The following is a 17401-nucleotide window of genomic DNA, read 5'->3' on the forward strand; positions in this document are numbered from 1 at the left end:
AATGCTCCAGAGGGAGTGGATTTGGGACATGTAAGCGTTTATGAACTCAAAACCAGTTAAGCCATCTGTTCTCTTTCACCTGCCAGTCACCTGGTTTATGGAAATTCTCTATGCCATGTCACCTGCCTGAATAAAAAGGGCCAAGGTCCCACCGAGATGGTGACTCAAGGTAAACGAACCCTGGGTGGGGAGTCAGTTTGGAGTTGCTGAGATAAAGAATGGGGGATGACCATCCCCTTTTACTGTATTACATATGTTATGACCACTACCCCATCCTGGACTGCTGGAGGAAGAGGAATATGCAAAAAAAAAAAAAAAAAAATGAATCAAAGAAGGCATTTTTGTGTAAGTCTCAAGCAGGCCTTTTGGTATCTGTGGTCTGGCAAAAAAAGAAAAAAAAGGAAAAAAGTCACCTCAGAGGCATGGAATTTCATACAAATCCCTCTTTAGGGACCCATTCACCATTACAAGTCCTGGGGATATGCATTCCCTCCTTCTAGTAGTGAAAGGAAAGATCAGCAGGTTTTGGAAAATGCATGCTCATAAGCAGGGGTCTCATAGACTAAGGAAAACTTCCAGAGAAACCCTCAGACACAACACGTCTCCTTTGGTCCAGACCAACACCTAGTACCACCAGGTCACTATCCACTTACTTGTCAGAAACAGCTCTTGCTTTGAGCAAGGCAGCTGTGTAGCATATTGTTGCCGACTTTGGTAAGCTTATATCTGTCAGAGAGAAAAGAAAAGTAGGAGCCGTTATATGTTTGCAGAAACAAACAGCAATAATTTTAAATACACCAGCATTTTAATCATATAAGCCTAATAAAGCATAAGTTAAGAATATATCAATCAATGTATGCAGTACACAGCTGTTTCTTATGTATCTGGGTGGTACGTGACAAACAAGGTAATTCATTTCTCTGTAAGTAATTCATGTTTAAAGCCCACCACACTGTTTGGCAATCATCTTCTGTTTTAAAATGTATATTTTCATATGTTGAGGTTAAGCAGAGAATAGCTATAAACACATAAAATAAATATTACATGAATAGCCTTGATATCAAGAAAGGCAAATAGGACCTCTTTGTTACTTATAAAATTTCTCAAGAGGTATATGAAATACTGAAGTGAAGAAAAAAATATTACCTGGATTTTTAAAAAAATATTAGTATTTTAGTGATAAATCAATTTATTTTAAAATCTATTTTTTAAAAATTTAAATCTGGTTTAAATTTAAACCAGATTTCCTTCGCATTAAGCTTCAAGAAATTTATATTCAGTTTTTTTGTTAACCGTGAGAAGAAAAAATCTTTATAAAGCTATATACATTTATATATACATATGAAATCTTTATAAAACTATACAATTTTTGTTCATTAAAAACCCATGACAAAGCCCCTTTCAAATTATGAAGCCTAATCTGTTGCCCAGAAAAACAGGTCCTTTTGGTTGTATAGATAATTTCAGATGGACGAGTGAGGATGGGTACCAGATTCAATTTACAGGGAAAAAAGCACAGAGCGCAACTAAGAGTAGCTAAACTCAAAGAGGGTGGTCCCTTTATGGGGGGCAGATTTGTATTTAAATTATGATCTTATTTTGTATCAGAACTGTATTTCTTAAACACTCATAGTAATTTATACTATGGCACAGAAATACTTTCTTAATTCAGACCAGGTAAAAACATGCCATTCTAAGGTGCTACAAAATTCACTCTAGGTTAGAAGAACTTTTAACACTTGGAATTCTCTTCAAGTTTCTTGTAGGGCTGTTTTCAACTTTAGAAGAATGACATTAAAGTAGGAATGAAAAGGAAAGTCCATAACTAAACAAAAGACAGCAGCAGGAGAAAATAATTTCATAAAAGAAAAACAATCTCTCATTCAATAACCAATATTTACCACCAACTCCAGCATGAAGAATTTCTCTTTCAAGGAAATTTCAATGATGTTGATAAAATACAAATAATCAGAGAAAATACCAATACAGAATTGAAAGGGTGAGATGTCTCTGAAATCCTGATCTCATAAGTTATATTCAAACAAAACTTCAGCACCATAAGCACAGTATAAAATGTGCTTGTGACTAAGAAAAAAAAAAAGGTCAGACACTCATGGATTTGTCTTGTTGTTTTTCCAATATCTAATCATTTAATCACTTCCCAGTAGTGAAGGACAAAGGATCCTGGTGTGCCACAGTCCCTGGGGTCACAAAAAGTCAGACAGGACTTAGCAACTGAACAACAACAGTATGGGAAATCAGTCCAGGAATCAATTGTCTTGTTTGCTAGGGTCCACTTATTGATTGTTATTATAAGATAATAAAAAAAATTGCAGATAATACATATTCTACTTAAAAGTTTAAACCTTTTTTTTCTTTTTTTAAGTTTAGACCTTTCACTTAAACATTATCCAAGCCCAGTTTCCAGGCTTCCCAGGTGGCGCTAGTGGTAAAGAGTAAAGTGAAAGTCGCTCAGTTGTGTCTGACTCTTTGTGACCCCATGGACTGTATAGTCCATGGAATTCTCCAGGCCAGAATACTGGAGTGGGTAGCCTTTCCCGTCTCCAGGGAATCTTCCCAACCCAGGGATCGAACCCAGGTCTCCTGCATTGCACGTGGATTCTTTACCAGCTGAGCCACAAGGGAAGCCCAAGAATACTGGAGTGGGTAGCCTATCCCTTCTCCAGCGTATCTTCCAGACCCAGGAATCGAACCGGCGTCTCCTGGATTGCAGGTAGATTCTTTACCAGCTGACCTATGAGGGAAGCCCTAGAGCTTCCCTCATGAAGAACCCTCTTGCTAATGCACAAGACGTAAGAGAAGTGGGCTCAATCCCTGGGTCAGTTGGGAATATCCCCTAGAGGAGGGCATGGAAACCCACTCCAGCATTCTTGCCTGAAGAATCCCATGGACAGAGGAACCTGGCAGGCTACATTTCATAGGGTCACAAAGAGTTGGATACAACTGAAGCGACTTAGCACTCACACAAGCCCTGTTTTCACCCTTCCTAGAGTGATCTGTGTTCCTTCTGTGTCAATCTAGCACCTTTCTATGAAATGGGAACAAAGGATTAGCACTAGAAAGGAGCTGAAACTGAAAATAATGGTCAAAATTATTTGAAGGTGGCAGCACAACAGGAAGCCTCACTTGAAAAACTAAAGAAAACCTGTGGCTAAGGATTTAGCTTCTCAGGGGGAAGGATCAGGTTGTTTTGAAGCAAAGGAACACATTCACCTAGTTGGAAATGCAGAAACATATATATAATTGAGGTGTTCCAGCAGAGTATTAGAGATATCTAATCAAAGGCAATCTTTAACCCTTTCACTCCTATAGACAAGACATTCACACCTCTGCAACATTATAACTACCATGGTATTTTCCCCATTTAAAAAATGTTTACCCTTATTCCTTCATTGTACGTGAAGATGTTTGTAGTATATGTGCATGATCATAATACTTAATAAAGAAAAATATATTTTAGTCAGTATCAAATGGGAGAAGGAAAAATATAAATACCACAATTTTCCACTAGTGGCAAGTTTATTTCATTTGTTATCTCGTTAGTATACTATTTGCTTTCACTGTTAAACAAAAATGAAAAACTAGTAAATAATTCTTACATAACTTACTTACATAGTTTCAATACTTTTCTTTTAATTCTGTCAAAGCAAGACATCTATTTGGTAATGGCAATCTGTCTCTAAGGAGGGATGAATCATTATAAAGAAACTGATCCTAAATATCCGTTCAGATAAAGCATCTTGTTCAAACAAGGCTTTCTTTTACAACATATTTTTGCAAATGACACTTATTTCTGACAATATAAATCAAATGCTTTAACATTTTACCTACCCAGCAATTCTACATCTAAGACTTTATCTTAAGGGACGTTTTTATGATTGTGCATGAAGATTTAACCTTAAGGATGTTGATCATGACATTGTTTCTAATGGTATAAAACTGCAAACAGCCTAAATGTCCAGTCATAGGAGAAGGGCTAAGGTGCTACACCATCCACAAGGTGCAATTCTGGGCAGTCATTAAGTTGTACGGTAGATAAGTATTTAATGAGCTGGGAAAGTTAGGGTTAGGGTTAGGGTTAGGGTTAGGGTTATGGTTATTTATTTACATCAATAAGTAAAACAAGTTTACAAAAATTATGATTTCACATATTTTAAGAAAAGCATTTATATACAGAGAGATAAAAAGCCTGGAATTATACATATGAAATATTAAGTTTTATTTCTGGGTGCTGGGATTATAGACAATTTTCTACTGCTTATCTGCATTTCCAAAACTTTCTGTGATGTACATGTAATAAGCGAATTTTTAAAAGATAATGATGATGCTAAATAGAAGGATTCTTTTTACTAACTGCCTGAAGCAAGTTCATGGGCAAATACATTGGTAGAGCCAGACACAGACAGCATAAACAAAGGCAGAACTTACACAAAGTGCTGTCAGCCCTGCAGATCTAGAAAATGTATTTACATGCCTTTTAAAAACCTAGTGTATTCTTTTGCAGTGTGCAATTGTTAACCATATTTTGATCTAATAACTGCCTAACATCTAAATCAGAGGCAGGAACTGCATGTTTTGGCACAGTTTTTAAGAAAAACCATATACACTACCTTTAGGAGAAAGCTAATTACTATGGGCTGCTTGCCCCATAAGCACTGCCTTTTTCATTTTGTAGGGAAAATAAAAGACTGAGACTTGCTGGTTGCTGCCTATTATAATTTTGAAAATTATTATTTTGAAATAATTATAGTGTCATAGGGAGTTGTGAATATAGTATACAGTGTTCTGTGAAGCTTCCCTCAGCTTCCCTCAAATGGTAACAACTCACAAAACTGTATAATGATATAAAAAACCAAGAGACTGACACTTGTATAGTACTATTGAGTCAATTACAGACCTCATTCAGTTTTCACCATTTTTTACATACATTCCTGAGTTTGTGGTTCCATGCGATTTCATCCCAAGGCTAGATTCATCTAACCACCACTACTAGCAAAACATACAACTTTCCCAAAGGAATTCTCCTATGCTGGCTCTTTATTTGTACCCTTCCCACCCATACCTGTCCCCCAGTGACCACTAATCTGCTCTTTATCTCCATAAATTTGTCTGCCTACTATCATTTTATGCTTTTGCAATCAGGGAAATGAATATAATGGTAAGGGGAACAGAGTGACTAAGAGTAGTGATGAAAATGGTAGTATCAGAAGTTTGAAGCAGGGAATAACATCAAATAAGATGCTTTCCTATACTTCTTATAATTTATTCAGAAATTTTATTTTGAGGAAGAGACTCAAAATTATTTTAAGTCCAATTTGTATGAAGAGACTCTAACTATGCAGTGCTTTTCTGTCTTTCTAGGTGGTGTGTAGCTACCACTATTGCCAGAAAGTCTCTTTAAGGATTAGAATCCAAGGAGGAAATGAAAGGAAATAATGAGACATCATATATTTCCATTACTCATTATAGAAAGAAGGAATGCTGATGTTTCTCACTTAAGCAAAGCTGAACTGCTGGCGTTAATTTTCCTTCCACTTCTTTGCTATCTTGTGCTTCATATAGATCCTTTTATGAAAAGGGAAGAACTTTCTCTAAGCATCTTAGGCATGTAAAATCAGACAGACATGAAAGACTTTAATTAAAAGCTACAGTCTTGAACTCCACAGAATTAGAATCATAGCGTATGCACTTTCGTGTCAGGCTTCTTTCATTCCAAATGATATTTCTGAGGTTCATCCATGTGTAGCAAGGATGTAGCATACATCAGTATCTCATTCCTTTTTACTGCTGAGTAGTTTTTCATTGTGTGACTATACCACAATACGTTTATTCTCTTGCTCAGGGCTATTTGGATTGTTTTCCAGTTTTTCACTATTATATAGAAAGCTGTTGTTATCATTCTTAGGTATGTTTTTTCTTAATTAAAAAAAACCTCATTTTTCTTGGATATATAACTGGAGATGGAATTTAGTCAGAAGACAGATAAATGACTGGTAGATAGTAATTCAAAGAGGTTGTGTGAAGTTTGCAAAACTAATACATGGTGAGATAAGTCAGAAAAAATGGTTACAGCTGGGTTGGAGGGGCAATCTTCTGAGATGATGGAAAATTCTATGATCCTGGGTGGTGATCACAGAGGTGTATACATAACTGGTGGCTCGGATGGTAAACAGTCTGCCTGCAGAGTGGGAGACCCAGGTTTGATCCCTGAGTCAGGAAGATCCCCTGGGGAAGAAAATGGCTACCCACTCCAGTATTCTTGTCTGGAGAATCCCATGGAGTGAGGAGCCTGGCAGGTTACAGTCCATGGGGTCACAGAGTTGGACACGACTGGGCAACTTCACTCACTCACTCACTCATACATAACTGAAAAGTCATCCAGCTCTATGTTTAAGACTTGTGCATATTACTGCATGTAATTTATATCTCAATTAGAAAAAGGAGGGGGAAAAAAAAGCCAAATCTATGATCCTGAAGCTGTCTTCTCTCCCTTGCCTTTCATCACTTTGGCCCCTCCATTCCCTCTATGCATCCTTATCTAAAAATTCCTTCTTAGTTTAATACACAGAATCTGATTATTTCTCAAGTTGACCTTTCAACTGTTAAGATGGTTACATTATCTCCTCTAAACCTAATCTTTTCCAGAATAAATACTTCTAGCCCTTTAACTGAAGACACAGTATTCAGAACTTCTCACTTATTTTTATTACAGAGCCATGGGTGATTTCAAAATATGAGATTTACAACTGTAAATAATGCTCTGGATCCCTGAAACCTGACCAGTACAGAGCCAAGGAAACAGGCAGCCTGAGGAGCCCATGGCCACTGCCCCGTCTCTGGGTACCAGCAAGGATGGCCCTGAAGTTGAGCAAATGAAGCACTTTGTTCCTAAGATTATGTGGTCAACAAACCTTCACTCCACATTCTATCCAAACCAATTTCACCCAAAGCCAGGTCTTCTATTACTTCAGCCAGGAGAATTTTTGAATCTATGAGCAGGATGTCCACATATGACTCCATTACATTTTAAATCTTAAGATAAAATCTAAATTTTTAAATAGTAATGGTTTCAGCATATCATTCCAGCCTATCAGTCATAGTTGTAACTCTACCTATCCACCTACAGCTTTGCTCCATACATGTCATAAGTATACCTTCCTTCCTATATGATTATTATCATCATCAAAATTACTGCTAGCTAACATTTACTGAGGGCTTACTTAAGACCCAGACACTGGTGTTAATCACATACACACATTAATCCTCAGACCAACCCTATAAGATAGGACCTACTGCTAGCCCTGTTTTACAGATGGGTAAAGTGAGGCATAGAACAGTTAAGAAATATGACAACACGACACACCTGGAACAAATATGAGCTTCCCCCAGAGCACATGCTTGTTAACTGTGCTATGCCATCAGCAAGGTCTGACTTAAAAACATACTGGCCACAGCAATACCAAGGAGAGAGTCCAGAAGGGGTATTCTAGAGATCACCCTGTATTTGCAACTATTTATTAATAGTTACGACAGCTAAAACTGCACCGCACTGGAGAGACTTTAAGGAGATACCCCATGTCCAAGGGCAAAGGAGAAGTCCCAGCAAGTTGACAGGAGGGGCAAAATCGTGTTTAGAATCAAACATACCTGCCAGAGACGCTCAGAGGGCTCAAACAAACCTTCTGCACACCAGGACCCAAAGACCCCACAGAGACTGGGACAGAACTGGGTTTGAGTGTCTCCTGTGGAGGGACGGGTCAGCAGTGGACTGCCGCAGGGGCAGGGCCTCAGGCTGCAGCAGACTTGGGTATAGCGGGGTGCATCAGACTCGCGTATGGCTTAAGCCCTCTGGGAGGAGGTCGCCATCGACCCCACCATATAGCTGTCAGAACTTACACAGGAATGGGGAAATAGATTCTTAGAGTTCACAAACAGAACCTTGTGCACACCAGGACCAGGATAAAGGAGCAGCGACCCCATGAGAGACTGATCCAGACTTGCCCGTGAGTGTCCAGGAGTCGCCAGCGGAGGCGTGGGTGTGCGGTGGTCTGCTGCAGGTCGGGGGCACTGAGTGCAGCAGTGCGAGCATGGGAACTTTAGAAGGAGGTCGCTATTATCTTCGTTACCTCCACCTGAGGTTCAGTTCAGTTCAGTCACTCAGTCGTGTCCGACTCTTGCGACGCCATGACCTGCAGCACGCCAGGCCTCCCTGTCCATCACCAACTCCAGGAGCCCACCCAAAGTCATGTCCATTGAGTCGGTGATACCATCCAGCCATCTCATCCTCTGTCATCCCCTTCTTCTCCTGCCCTCAATTTTTCCTAGCATCAGGGTCTTTTCCAATGAGTCAGCTCTTCATATCAGGTGGCCAAAATACTGGACTTTCAGCTTCAACATTAGTCCTTCCAATGAACACCCAGGACTGAGCTCCTTTAGGATGGACTGGTTGGATCTCCTTGCAGTTCAGGGGACTCTCAAGAGTTTTCTCCAACACCAAAGTTCAAAAGCATCAATTCTTCAGCACTCAGCTTTCTTTATAGTCCAACTCTCACATCCATACATGACCACTGGAAAAACCATAGCCTTGACCAGACGGACCTTTGCTGGCAAAGTAATGTCTTTGCTTTTTAATATACTGTCTAGGTGGGTCATAACTTTCCTTCCAGGGAGTAAGCGTCTTTTAATTTCATGGCTGCGCTCACCATCTGCAGTGATTTTGGAGCCCAAAAAAATAAAGTCTGACACTGTTTCCACTGTCTCCCCATCTATTTCCCATAAAGTGATGAGACCAGATGCCATGATCTTAGTTTACTGAATGTTGAGCTTTAAGCCAACCTTTACACTCTCCTCTTTCACTTTCATCAAGAGGCTTTTTAGTTCCTCTTCACTCTCTGCCATAAGGGTGGTGTCATCTGCATATCTGAGGTTATTGGTATTTCTCCCAGCAATCTTGATTCCAGCTTATGCTTCTTCCAGCCCAGCGTCTCTCATGATGTACTCTGCATATAAGTTAAATAAGTAGGGTGTCAATATACAGCCTTGACACCTTTTCCTATTTGGAACCAGTCTGTTGTTCCATGTCCAGTTCTAACTGTTGCTTCCTGACCTGCATACAGGTTTCTCAAGAGGCAGGTCAGGTGGTCTGGTATTCCCATCTCTTTCAGAATTTTCCACAGTTTATTGTGATCCACACAGTCAAAGGCTCTGGCATAGTCAATAAAGCAAAAATAGATGTTTTTCTGGAACTCTCTTGCTTTTTGCATGATCCAGTGGATGTTAGCAATTTGATCTCTGGTTCCTCTGCCTTTTTAAAAACATGCTTGAACATCTGAAAGTTCGCGGTTCACATATTGCTGAAGCCTGGCTTGCAGAATTTTGAGCATCACTTTACTAGCGTGTGAGATGAGTGCAATTGTGCAGTAGTTTGAGCATTGTTTGGCATTGCCTTTCTTTGGGATTGAAACAAAACTGACCTTCTCCAATCCTGTGGCTGCTGCTGAGTTTTCCAAATTTGCTGGCATATTGAGTGCAGCACATTCACAGCATCATCTTTCAGGATTTGAAATAGCTCAACTGGAATTCCATCACCTCCACTAGCTTTGTTCGTAGTGATGCTTCCTAAGGCCCACTTGACTTCACATTGCAGGATGTCTGGCTCTAGTTGAGTGATCACACCATTGTGATTATCTGGGCCGTGAAGATCTTAGTTCGCTGATTCCTAGAATGTCGATGTTCACTCTTGTCATCTCCTGTTTGACCACTTCCAATTTGCCTTGATTCATGGACCTGACATTCCAAATTTCTATGCAGTATTTCTCTATACAGCATCGAATCTTGCTTCTATCACCAGTCCCATCCACAACAGGGTGTTGTTTTTGCTTTTGCTCCATCCCTTCATTCTTTCTGGAGTTATTTCTCCACTGATCTCTAGTAGCATATTGGGTACCTACCAACTTGGGGAGTTCATCTTTCAGTGTCCCATCTTTTTGCCTTTTCATAGTGTTCATGGGGTTCTCAAGGCAAGAATACTGAAGTGGTCTGCCATTCCCTTCTCCAGTGGACCACATTCTGTCAGACCTCTCCACTGTGACCAGTCCATATCAGGTGGCCCCACATGGCATGGCTTAGTTTCATTGAGTTAGACAAGGCTGCCTCCATAGTTTAGCCCCAGGTGGTTTTAGAAAAGGCAGAGGAACCAGAGATCAAATTGCTAACATCCACTGGATCATGCAAAAAGCAAGAGAGTTCCAGAAAAACATCTATTTCTGCTTTATTGACTATGCCAAAGCCTTTGACTGTGTGGATCACAACAAACTCTGGAAAATTCTGAAGGAGATGGGAAACCAGACCAGACCACCTGACCTGCCTCTTGAGAAACCTGTATGCAGGTCAGGAAGCAACAGTTAGAACTGGACATGGAACAACAGACTGGTTCCAAATAGGAAAAGGAGTATGTCAAGGCTGTATATTGTCACCCTGTTTATTTAACTTATATGCAGAGTACATCATGAGAAACGCTGGGCTGGAAGAAGCACAAGCTGGAATCAAGATTGCTGGGAGAAATACCAATAACCTCAGATATGCAGATGACACCACCCTTATGGCAGAGAGTGAAGAGGAACTAAAGAGCCTCTTGATGAAAGTGAAAGAGGAGAGTGAAAAAGTTGGCTTAAAGCTCAACACTCAGAAAACTAAGATCATGGCATCTGGTTCCATCACTTTATGGGAAATAGATGGGGAGACAGTGGAAACAGTGTCAGACTTTATTTTTTTGGGCTCCAAAATCACTGCAGATGGTGAGCGCAGCCATGAAATTAAAAGACACTCCTTGGAAGGAAAGTTATGACCAAACTAGACAGCATTATTAAAAAGCAGAGACATTACTTTGCTAACAAAGGTCTGTCTAGTCAAGGCTATGGTTTTTCCAGTAGTCATGTATGGATGTGAGAGTTGGACTGTAAAGAAAGCTGAGCGCAGAAGGACTGATGCTTTTGAACTTTGGTGTTGGAGAAGACTCTTGAGAGTCCCTTGGACTGCAAGGAGATCCAACCAGTCCATCCTAAAGGAGCTCAGTCCTGGGTGTTCATTGGAAGGACTGATGTTGAAGCTGAAACTCCAATACTTGGCCACCTGATGTGAAGAGCTGACTCATTGGAAAAGACACTGGTGCTAGGAAAGACTGAGGGCAGGAGAAGAAGGGGATGACAGAGGATGAGATGGTTGGATGGCATCACCGACTCAGTGAACATGACTTTGGGTGGGCTCCTGGAGTTGATGGACAGGGAGGCCTGTTGTGCTGCAGTTCATGGGGTCGCAAAGAGTCGAACACGACTAAGCAACTCAACTGAACTGAAGTGAGAAAAGAAGTGACAGGCAGAGAAGAAAAGGAAAGATATACCCATTTGAATGCAGAGTTCCAAAGAATAGAAAGGAGAGATAAGAAAGCCTTCCTCAGCGATCAATGCAAAGAAGAGAGGAAAACAATAGAATGGGAAAGACTAGAGATCTCTTCAAGAAAATTAGAGATACCAGGGGAACAGTTCATGCAAAGATGGGCTCAATAAAGGACAAAAAAGGTATGGACCTAACAGAAGCAGAAGATATTAAGAAGAGGTGACAGGAATACAGAGACGAGCTCTACAAAAAAGATCTTCACAACCCAGATAATCACAATGGTATGATCACTCAACTAGAGCCAGACATCCTGGAATGCAAAGTCAAGTAGGCCTTAGGAAGCATCACTACAAACAAAGCTAGTGGAGGTGATGGAATTCCAGTTGAGCTATTTCAAATTCTAAAATATGATGCTGTGAATGTGCTTCATTCAATATGCCAGCAAATCTGGAAAGTTCAGCAGTGGCCACAGGACTGGAAAAGGTCAGTTTTCATTCCAAACCCTAAGAAAGGCAATCCCAAAGAATGCTCAAACTACTGCACAATTGCACTCATCTCACACACTAGCAAAGTAATGCTCAAAATTCTGCAAGCCAGGCTTCAGCAATATGTGAACCGTGAACTTCCAGATGTTCAAGCTGGATTTAGAAAAGGCAGAGGAACCAGAGATCAAATTGCCAACATCCGCTGGAACATTGAAAAAGCAAGAGAGTTCCAGAAAAACATCTACTTCTACTTTATTGACTATGCCAATGCCTTTGACTGTGTAGATCACAACAAACTCTGGAAAATTCTGAAAGAGATGGGAATACCAGACCACCTGACCTGCCTCTTGAGAAACCTGTATGCAGGTCAGGAAGCAACAGTTAGAACTGGACATGGAACAACAGACTGTTCCACATAGGAAAAGGAGTATGTCAAGGCTGTATATTGTCACCCTGTTTATTTAACTTATATGCAGAGTACATCATGAGAAACGCTGGGCTGGAAGAAGCACAAGCTGGAATCAAGATTGCTGGGAGAAATACCAATAACCTCAGATATGCAGATGACACCACCCTTATGGCAGAGAGTGAAGAGGAACTAAAAAGCCTCTTGATGAAAGTGAAAGAGGAGAGTGTAAAGGTTGGCTTAAAGCTCAACATTCAGTAAACTAAGATCATGGCATCTGGTCCCATCACTTCATGGCAAATAGATGGGGAGACAGTGGAAACAGTGTCAGACTTTATTTTTTTGGGCTCCAAAATCACTGCAGATGGTGAGCGCAGCCATGAAATTAAAAGACACTTGCTCCTTGGAAGAAAAGCTATGCCCAACCTAGACAATATATTAAAAAGCAGAGGCATTACTTTGCCAACAAAGGTCCATCTAGTCAAAGCTATGGTTTTTCCAGTGGTCATGTATGGATGTGAGAGTTGGACTATAAAGAAAGCTGAGTACCAAAGAACTGATGCTTTTGAACTGTGTGTGGTGTTGGAGAAGACTCTTGAGAGTCCCTTGGACTGCAAGGAGATCCAACCAGTCTATCCTAAAGGAAATCTGTTGTGAATATTCATTGGAAGGACTGATGCTGAAGTTGAAACTCCAATACTTTGGTCACCTGATGTGAAGAACTGACTCATTTGAAAAGACCCTGATGTTGGGAAAGATTGAAGGCAGGAGGAGACGGGGACGACAGAGGATGAGATGGCTGGATTGCATCACAGACTCAATGGACATGAGTTTGAGTAGGCTCTGGGAGTTGGTGAATGGCAGGGAAGCCTTGCATGCTGCAGTTCATGGGGTCGCAAAGAGTCGGACATGACTGAGCGACTGAACTGAACTGAAAGTTCTTTCTTTTCGATAAGAATTAAATCCAAGGTATTAATTACTCTGACTTTGTCTACATTAGTTGTAATTGAAGTGTCAGGAAGCAAGATCCTTCTAAAAACCTTCCACCTCTTCCTCACATTTCACTTTTTTCCTCCTTGTGTCATTCTATATGTAGGTATTGATGAAAGTAGGTAGGATACATGTATCCTGGTAGACTCTTAATGTAACATCTTAGTTACATTCCCCTGGAAAAACAGATTATCTAAGGGTTTTCCTGATCTATATAGGTCTTGACTTCCTGGAGTTAAGAAAGAGATCACCAGAGAGCAAATGAAATGAAGTGCTTATAGTTTAAAATAAAAGTTTTGATTCCATGAAATAAAAAGTTTCTGCACTGGGATTTCCATTTGTTGTTTAAGGAAAAAAAACCAAACTCTATTAATAACTCATTTACACTTCTTGGTTGGAGAACCTAGCAAATGTCTCCCTGAAGGATAGAATTCTGCTTCTTTGCAGAGTCTGAAAGCTCTGCCACAGGAGGTCAGCATCCTACTCCTCCAGGTCTCAGGGCTTTCACACTGTGTTCACCTCCCGACCCACCTCAAGTCAAAACTAGGCCAAGTCTGAATTCACTGTGCCACTCTCTTCACTTTGCAGGCAGATTGAAGCCCTTCCTCTGCTGAAATTGCCTTCAGGTCTCTCCATAGTCTTTAGAATAAAATCCAAACTAGAAGCAAAGCTCTTTGAGGTCTGGCCCCTGCTTAACTCACCAGTGCATCTTCTGCTGCAGCCCTCCTCCACCCGTAACTCACCAGTGCATCTTCTGCTGCAGCCCTCCTCCACCTGTAACTCACCAGTGCATCTTCTGCTGCAGCCCTCCTCCCCCCGTCTGCTCGGTGGGCAACAATGTTCTCCACACAAGCTGTGTCAGTCCTGCCCCAAATGTGTTTGATATGTTTTCTTTGCCTCCAGGACCTTCACTGTTTGGTGAAGCACAGATCCCACCTCCACGGGGGTGGTTTCTCTCATCACCGTGGGTGAGGTGTCCCTTCCATCTTGAGTTAAACTCTGTCAGTCTTTACACTTCACATCAACTGTCCATTCTCATTTCCCTTTCCTATTCACATGGTGTGCTTTAGGGGTTAAAGCTGTGTTTCTTCATCACTTCCTACCCACAATACAAAACAATGTTTGAAACATAGTTGGTGGTCAGTGTTTCCTGAATAAAATCCTAAATTAACATAGTAACATATTAAATCACTTTATATCACCTTCCTTCTACATGCAAACATTTACTTCTAATTTAGCTTCCAGGAGCCAAAAGTGATCTGTATTGATGTGTGCTTTAAGAGGGAGTCAGAAATGTGTTATTTCTCAACATGTATACTTCATTTATCTTTGCTTACAATTCCATGAACAGAGGAGCCTGGCTGGCTACAGTTCTTGGGGCTGGAAGAGTCAGACACAGCTGAGTATGCACGCACACACAGCATTCCAGCAGAATGCATGACATTGGATTGTGCTCTAAATCTAGATGTCCATTTGACAAAGCAGTATAGTGGGAAAGTGGGGCAGGAAGAAAGCAAGAGTAAAAGCTGAAGCAAGGTTAAACAAAAGTGAAATTTTTGTCCAGAAACAAAGAAAGCAAACCATGCCTCTTCTGACTCCAAAGTACCCTTTATGAGAATGGTGCTACTGAAAAAAGAAAGAAAGAAAGGTCATCTCAGGGAAGATGACTCTTAAGTTTTCTAAAGTCATGAATGGCTCATACTAACAAACTTGAAATTCAATGAAATAATCTTGGGACAAAGTTATGTGATTATGAGTAAAGCTGTCATTTTGATGTCTCAGAAAACCCATGGGGCAAAACCTTAGATAGTATAGAATTTTTTCCAGTGATGATCTTTTTGCCTAATTTCCCTTTGTTCATCTATAATAATAATAATAATCAAGATATAATTTTAAAAGTATCATTACTCTTCCTATGTATGAGATTGGTCAGTTGAGGGTCAATTTCACACTGAAAACTCTAAAACAATGTTTTCAAGGGTAGCAGCCAGTAGATAAGTAAGTCCCAAAGCACCTCACAAGTAAGAGCAGGATCACAGTGCAGCTCCATCTAACAAGTCGATCATTCACCACAGACGCTCTGAACATCTACAGTAGCACATCAGTGTCCAAGAAGAGGACACAGGGCTTGCTCTCAAAGAGTTTCTTTCTCAGTACTCCCTGCAGCATGTTTCAAACTGATTCACTGAGCACAGATTCACCCCACCTTGATTCATTATGGGTTGATTTTTTGTTTTTAACCTCTTTCTCCAACAGACTGAACGCGTCTTGGCAACACAGAATAAATCTATTCATCTTCAAATCTGGAAGCACCTAAAAGTATCTTCAGCATAAAGGTTTGCTAGATCCTTGCTGAATTAATTTGAAAAAATTAACCTAATTATTCCCTGTAACCACCTAAGAATACAGAGTATCAAGTATCACTTCTCTTAGTCAGAGACCAAGTTGATATAGTTGAAGTTTATGTGGCCTTGACAGATTCTTCTGGAGCCATGAACAGACCAACTGAACAAACAAAAGTGAAAAACAAACTAATGAAAATACAGCCCATTTCTCCTTTCTGTTTGTGGACCATAATGTCTTATTACTGTACCATGATGTGATTCTATCTTCCATGTGACTGTCTTCAATAAGATTTCTCCGTTTACTCCTGTTCATGATATGAAGCAAAGAAAACAACAACAGATATGCATAATTCTGTTCTTAGATTTGGGGGGGGGGGGGGCGGTGATTCTAGACAGTACGAAGTTGTTTGGTTCCACCTTCAAAAAGTTAATCTAAGGTCATCCCCTTTCAACTAAAGGAGAAAGCTTCACTGAAGAAATAAAAAGGACTGATATAAAATAAAAAGAACCTCAAAAAGGTGTGCCACCTGGGAAGTCAATGATTCAATCAGGAAACACTACTAATCTTAGTAACTTAGAGCAAAGGCCAGCTAAGGAGAAATGTTACCTTGGTAAATTATGATAACTGGGCCATAAGGAGTACTAAAGCCAGCATAAATTTAGAGGGTTTGTTCCTATGCCAACTCTGTGAATTATAGACGTATGCATTCATAAAATGTCTTTGATCATCAGAAATTGTAGAAACTTTTCACACATACAGTCTTTACTCTGAAATAGCATCTGTGAGAAGCCCTGCTCATTGCACATATCGTATGACAGCCAACCACTTTGTAACCTCAAAGGCCCAGCCTTCATGAGACCTGCTTCTTGGTTTCCCAGTCAGCAGGGTACTCAGTGCAAAGCTATACAGGGCCATCAGTTCTCAGAGACTTATGCTTACCAGCCCGAAGCCATAGTCCATGGTGTCGGGGTGGATAATTATTTTCTTTTTTGAAGCAGCAATGTGATTATCTGCCCATCTTTTACACAAATATTCTCTTCAACATTTGCCTGGTATCCTTGATCTTTTCCATAAGAACCAGGCCAAAGAAGGGAGCTGGACTAGGCTTAAAGTCTGTCACTTGGGACTGACAGCACTTCAAATCCTCTTTCTCGAATGCAACCTAATTTTGCAGTGGATACGTCTCCGAAGCTGCTTGTGCCTGTGGTATCAAAACTCACATCTGTAGATACACTTGACTGAAAAGCACCATTTTGGAAGTCTGGACAGCCTAATCTGACAGTCTGATGCTGACAGCCTCAATACAAATTCTATTCAGTGGTCCTTCTGGCATTTCAAATTTCACTTATTCCACAAATATAAGTGAAAAACAGCCTAGCCAAAAGACAGGGTATCCAGTGACCACTTCAGAGGAACGGAGGTGATCACTGAGTAACTTTTTCTAGCTATAAGGTCCTGGGCAATGAACAAAGTGTACAAAATTTTATTTATAACTACATGCTGACTCTGTAAAACAATGATCAGCAGAAAGTTTACTCTCTGAAGGGTCTCAGCATAGAGTGAGTCCCTCATGTTTTCTTTAGAATTTCTGCTTTCAATCTACTGAGATGAAAATATTCCCCCAATGTTACAAACATGCCCTGTACTTAGAAGTATTCCTTCTGCACATTGTGAAGTGAAGTCGCTCAGTCGTGTCTGACTCTGCGACCCCATGGACTGTAGCCCACCAGGATCCTCCACCCATGGGATTTTCCAGGCA

The 17401-nt window shown here is 40.5% G+C and overlaps 1 protein-coding gene across 10 annotated transcripts in view; it reads right to left on the bottom strand.

The window, feature by feature from the left end:
• ST7 (suppression of tumorigenicity 7) overlaps positions 1-17401 on the bottom strand; it is a 255042-nt gene that overhangs the window by 41272 nt on the left and 196369 nt on the right. For all 10 annotated transcript variants that reach the window (XM_043873360.1, XM_043873358.1, XM_043873363.1 and 7 more), the window contains one exon: positions 654-726. In XM_043873360.1, coding sequence (XP_043729295.1) covers positions 654-726 — 73 coding nt within the window. The remainder of the gene's footprint in view (positions 1-653; positions 727-17401) is intronic.

This window comes from Cervus elaphus, chromosome 18 (assembly GCF_910594005.1).
Source record: "Cervus elaphus chromosome 18, mCerEla1.1, whole genome shotgun sequence".
NCBI classification, from domain to species: domain Eukaryota; kingdom Metazoa; phylum Chordata; class Mammalia; order Artiodactyla; family Cervidae; genus Cervus; species Cervus elaphus.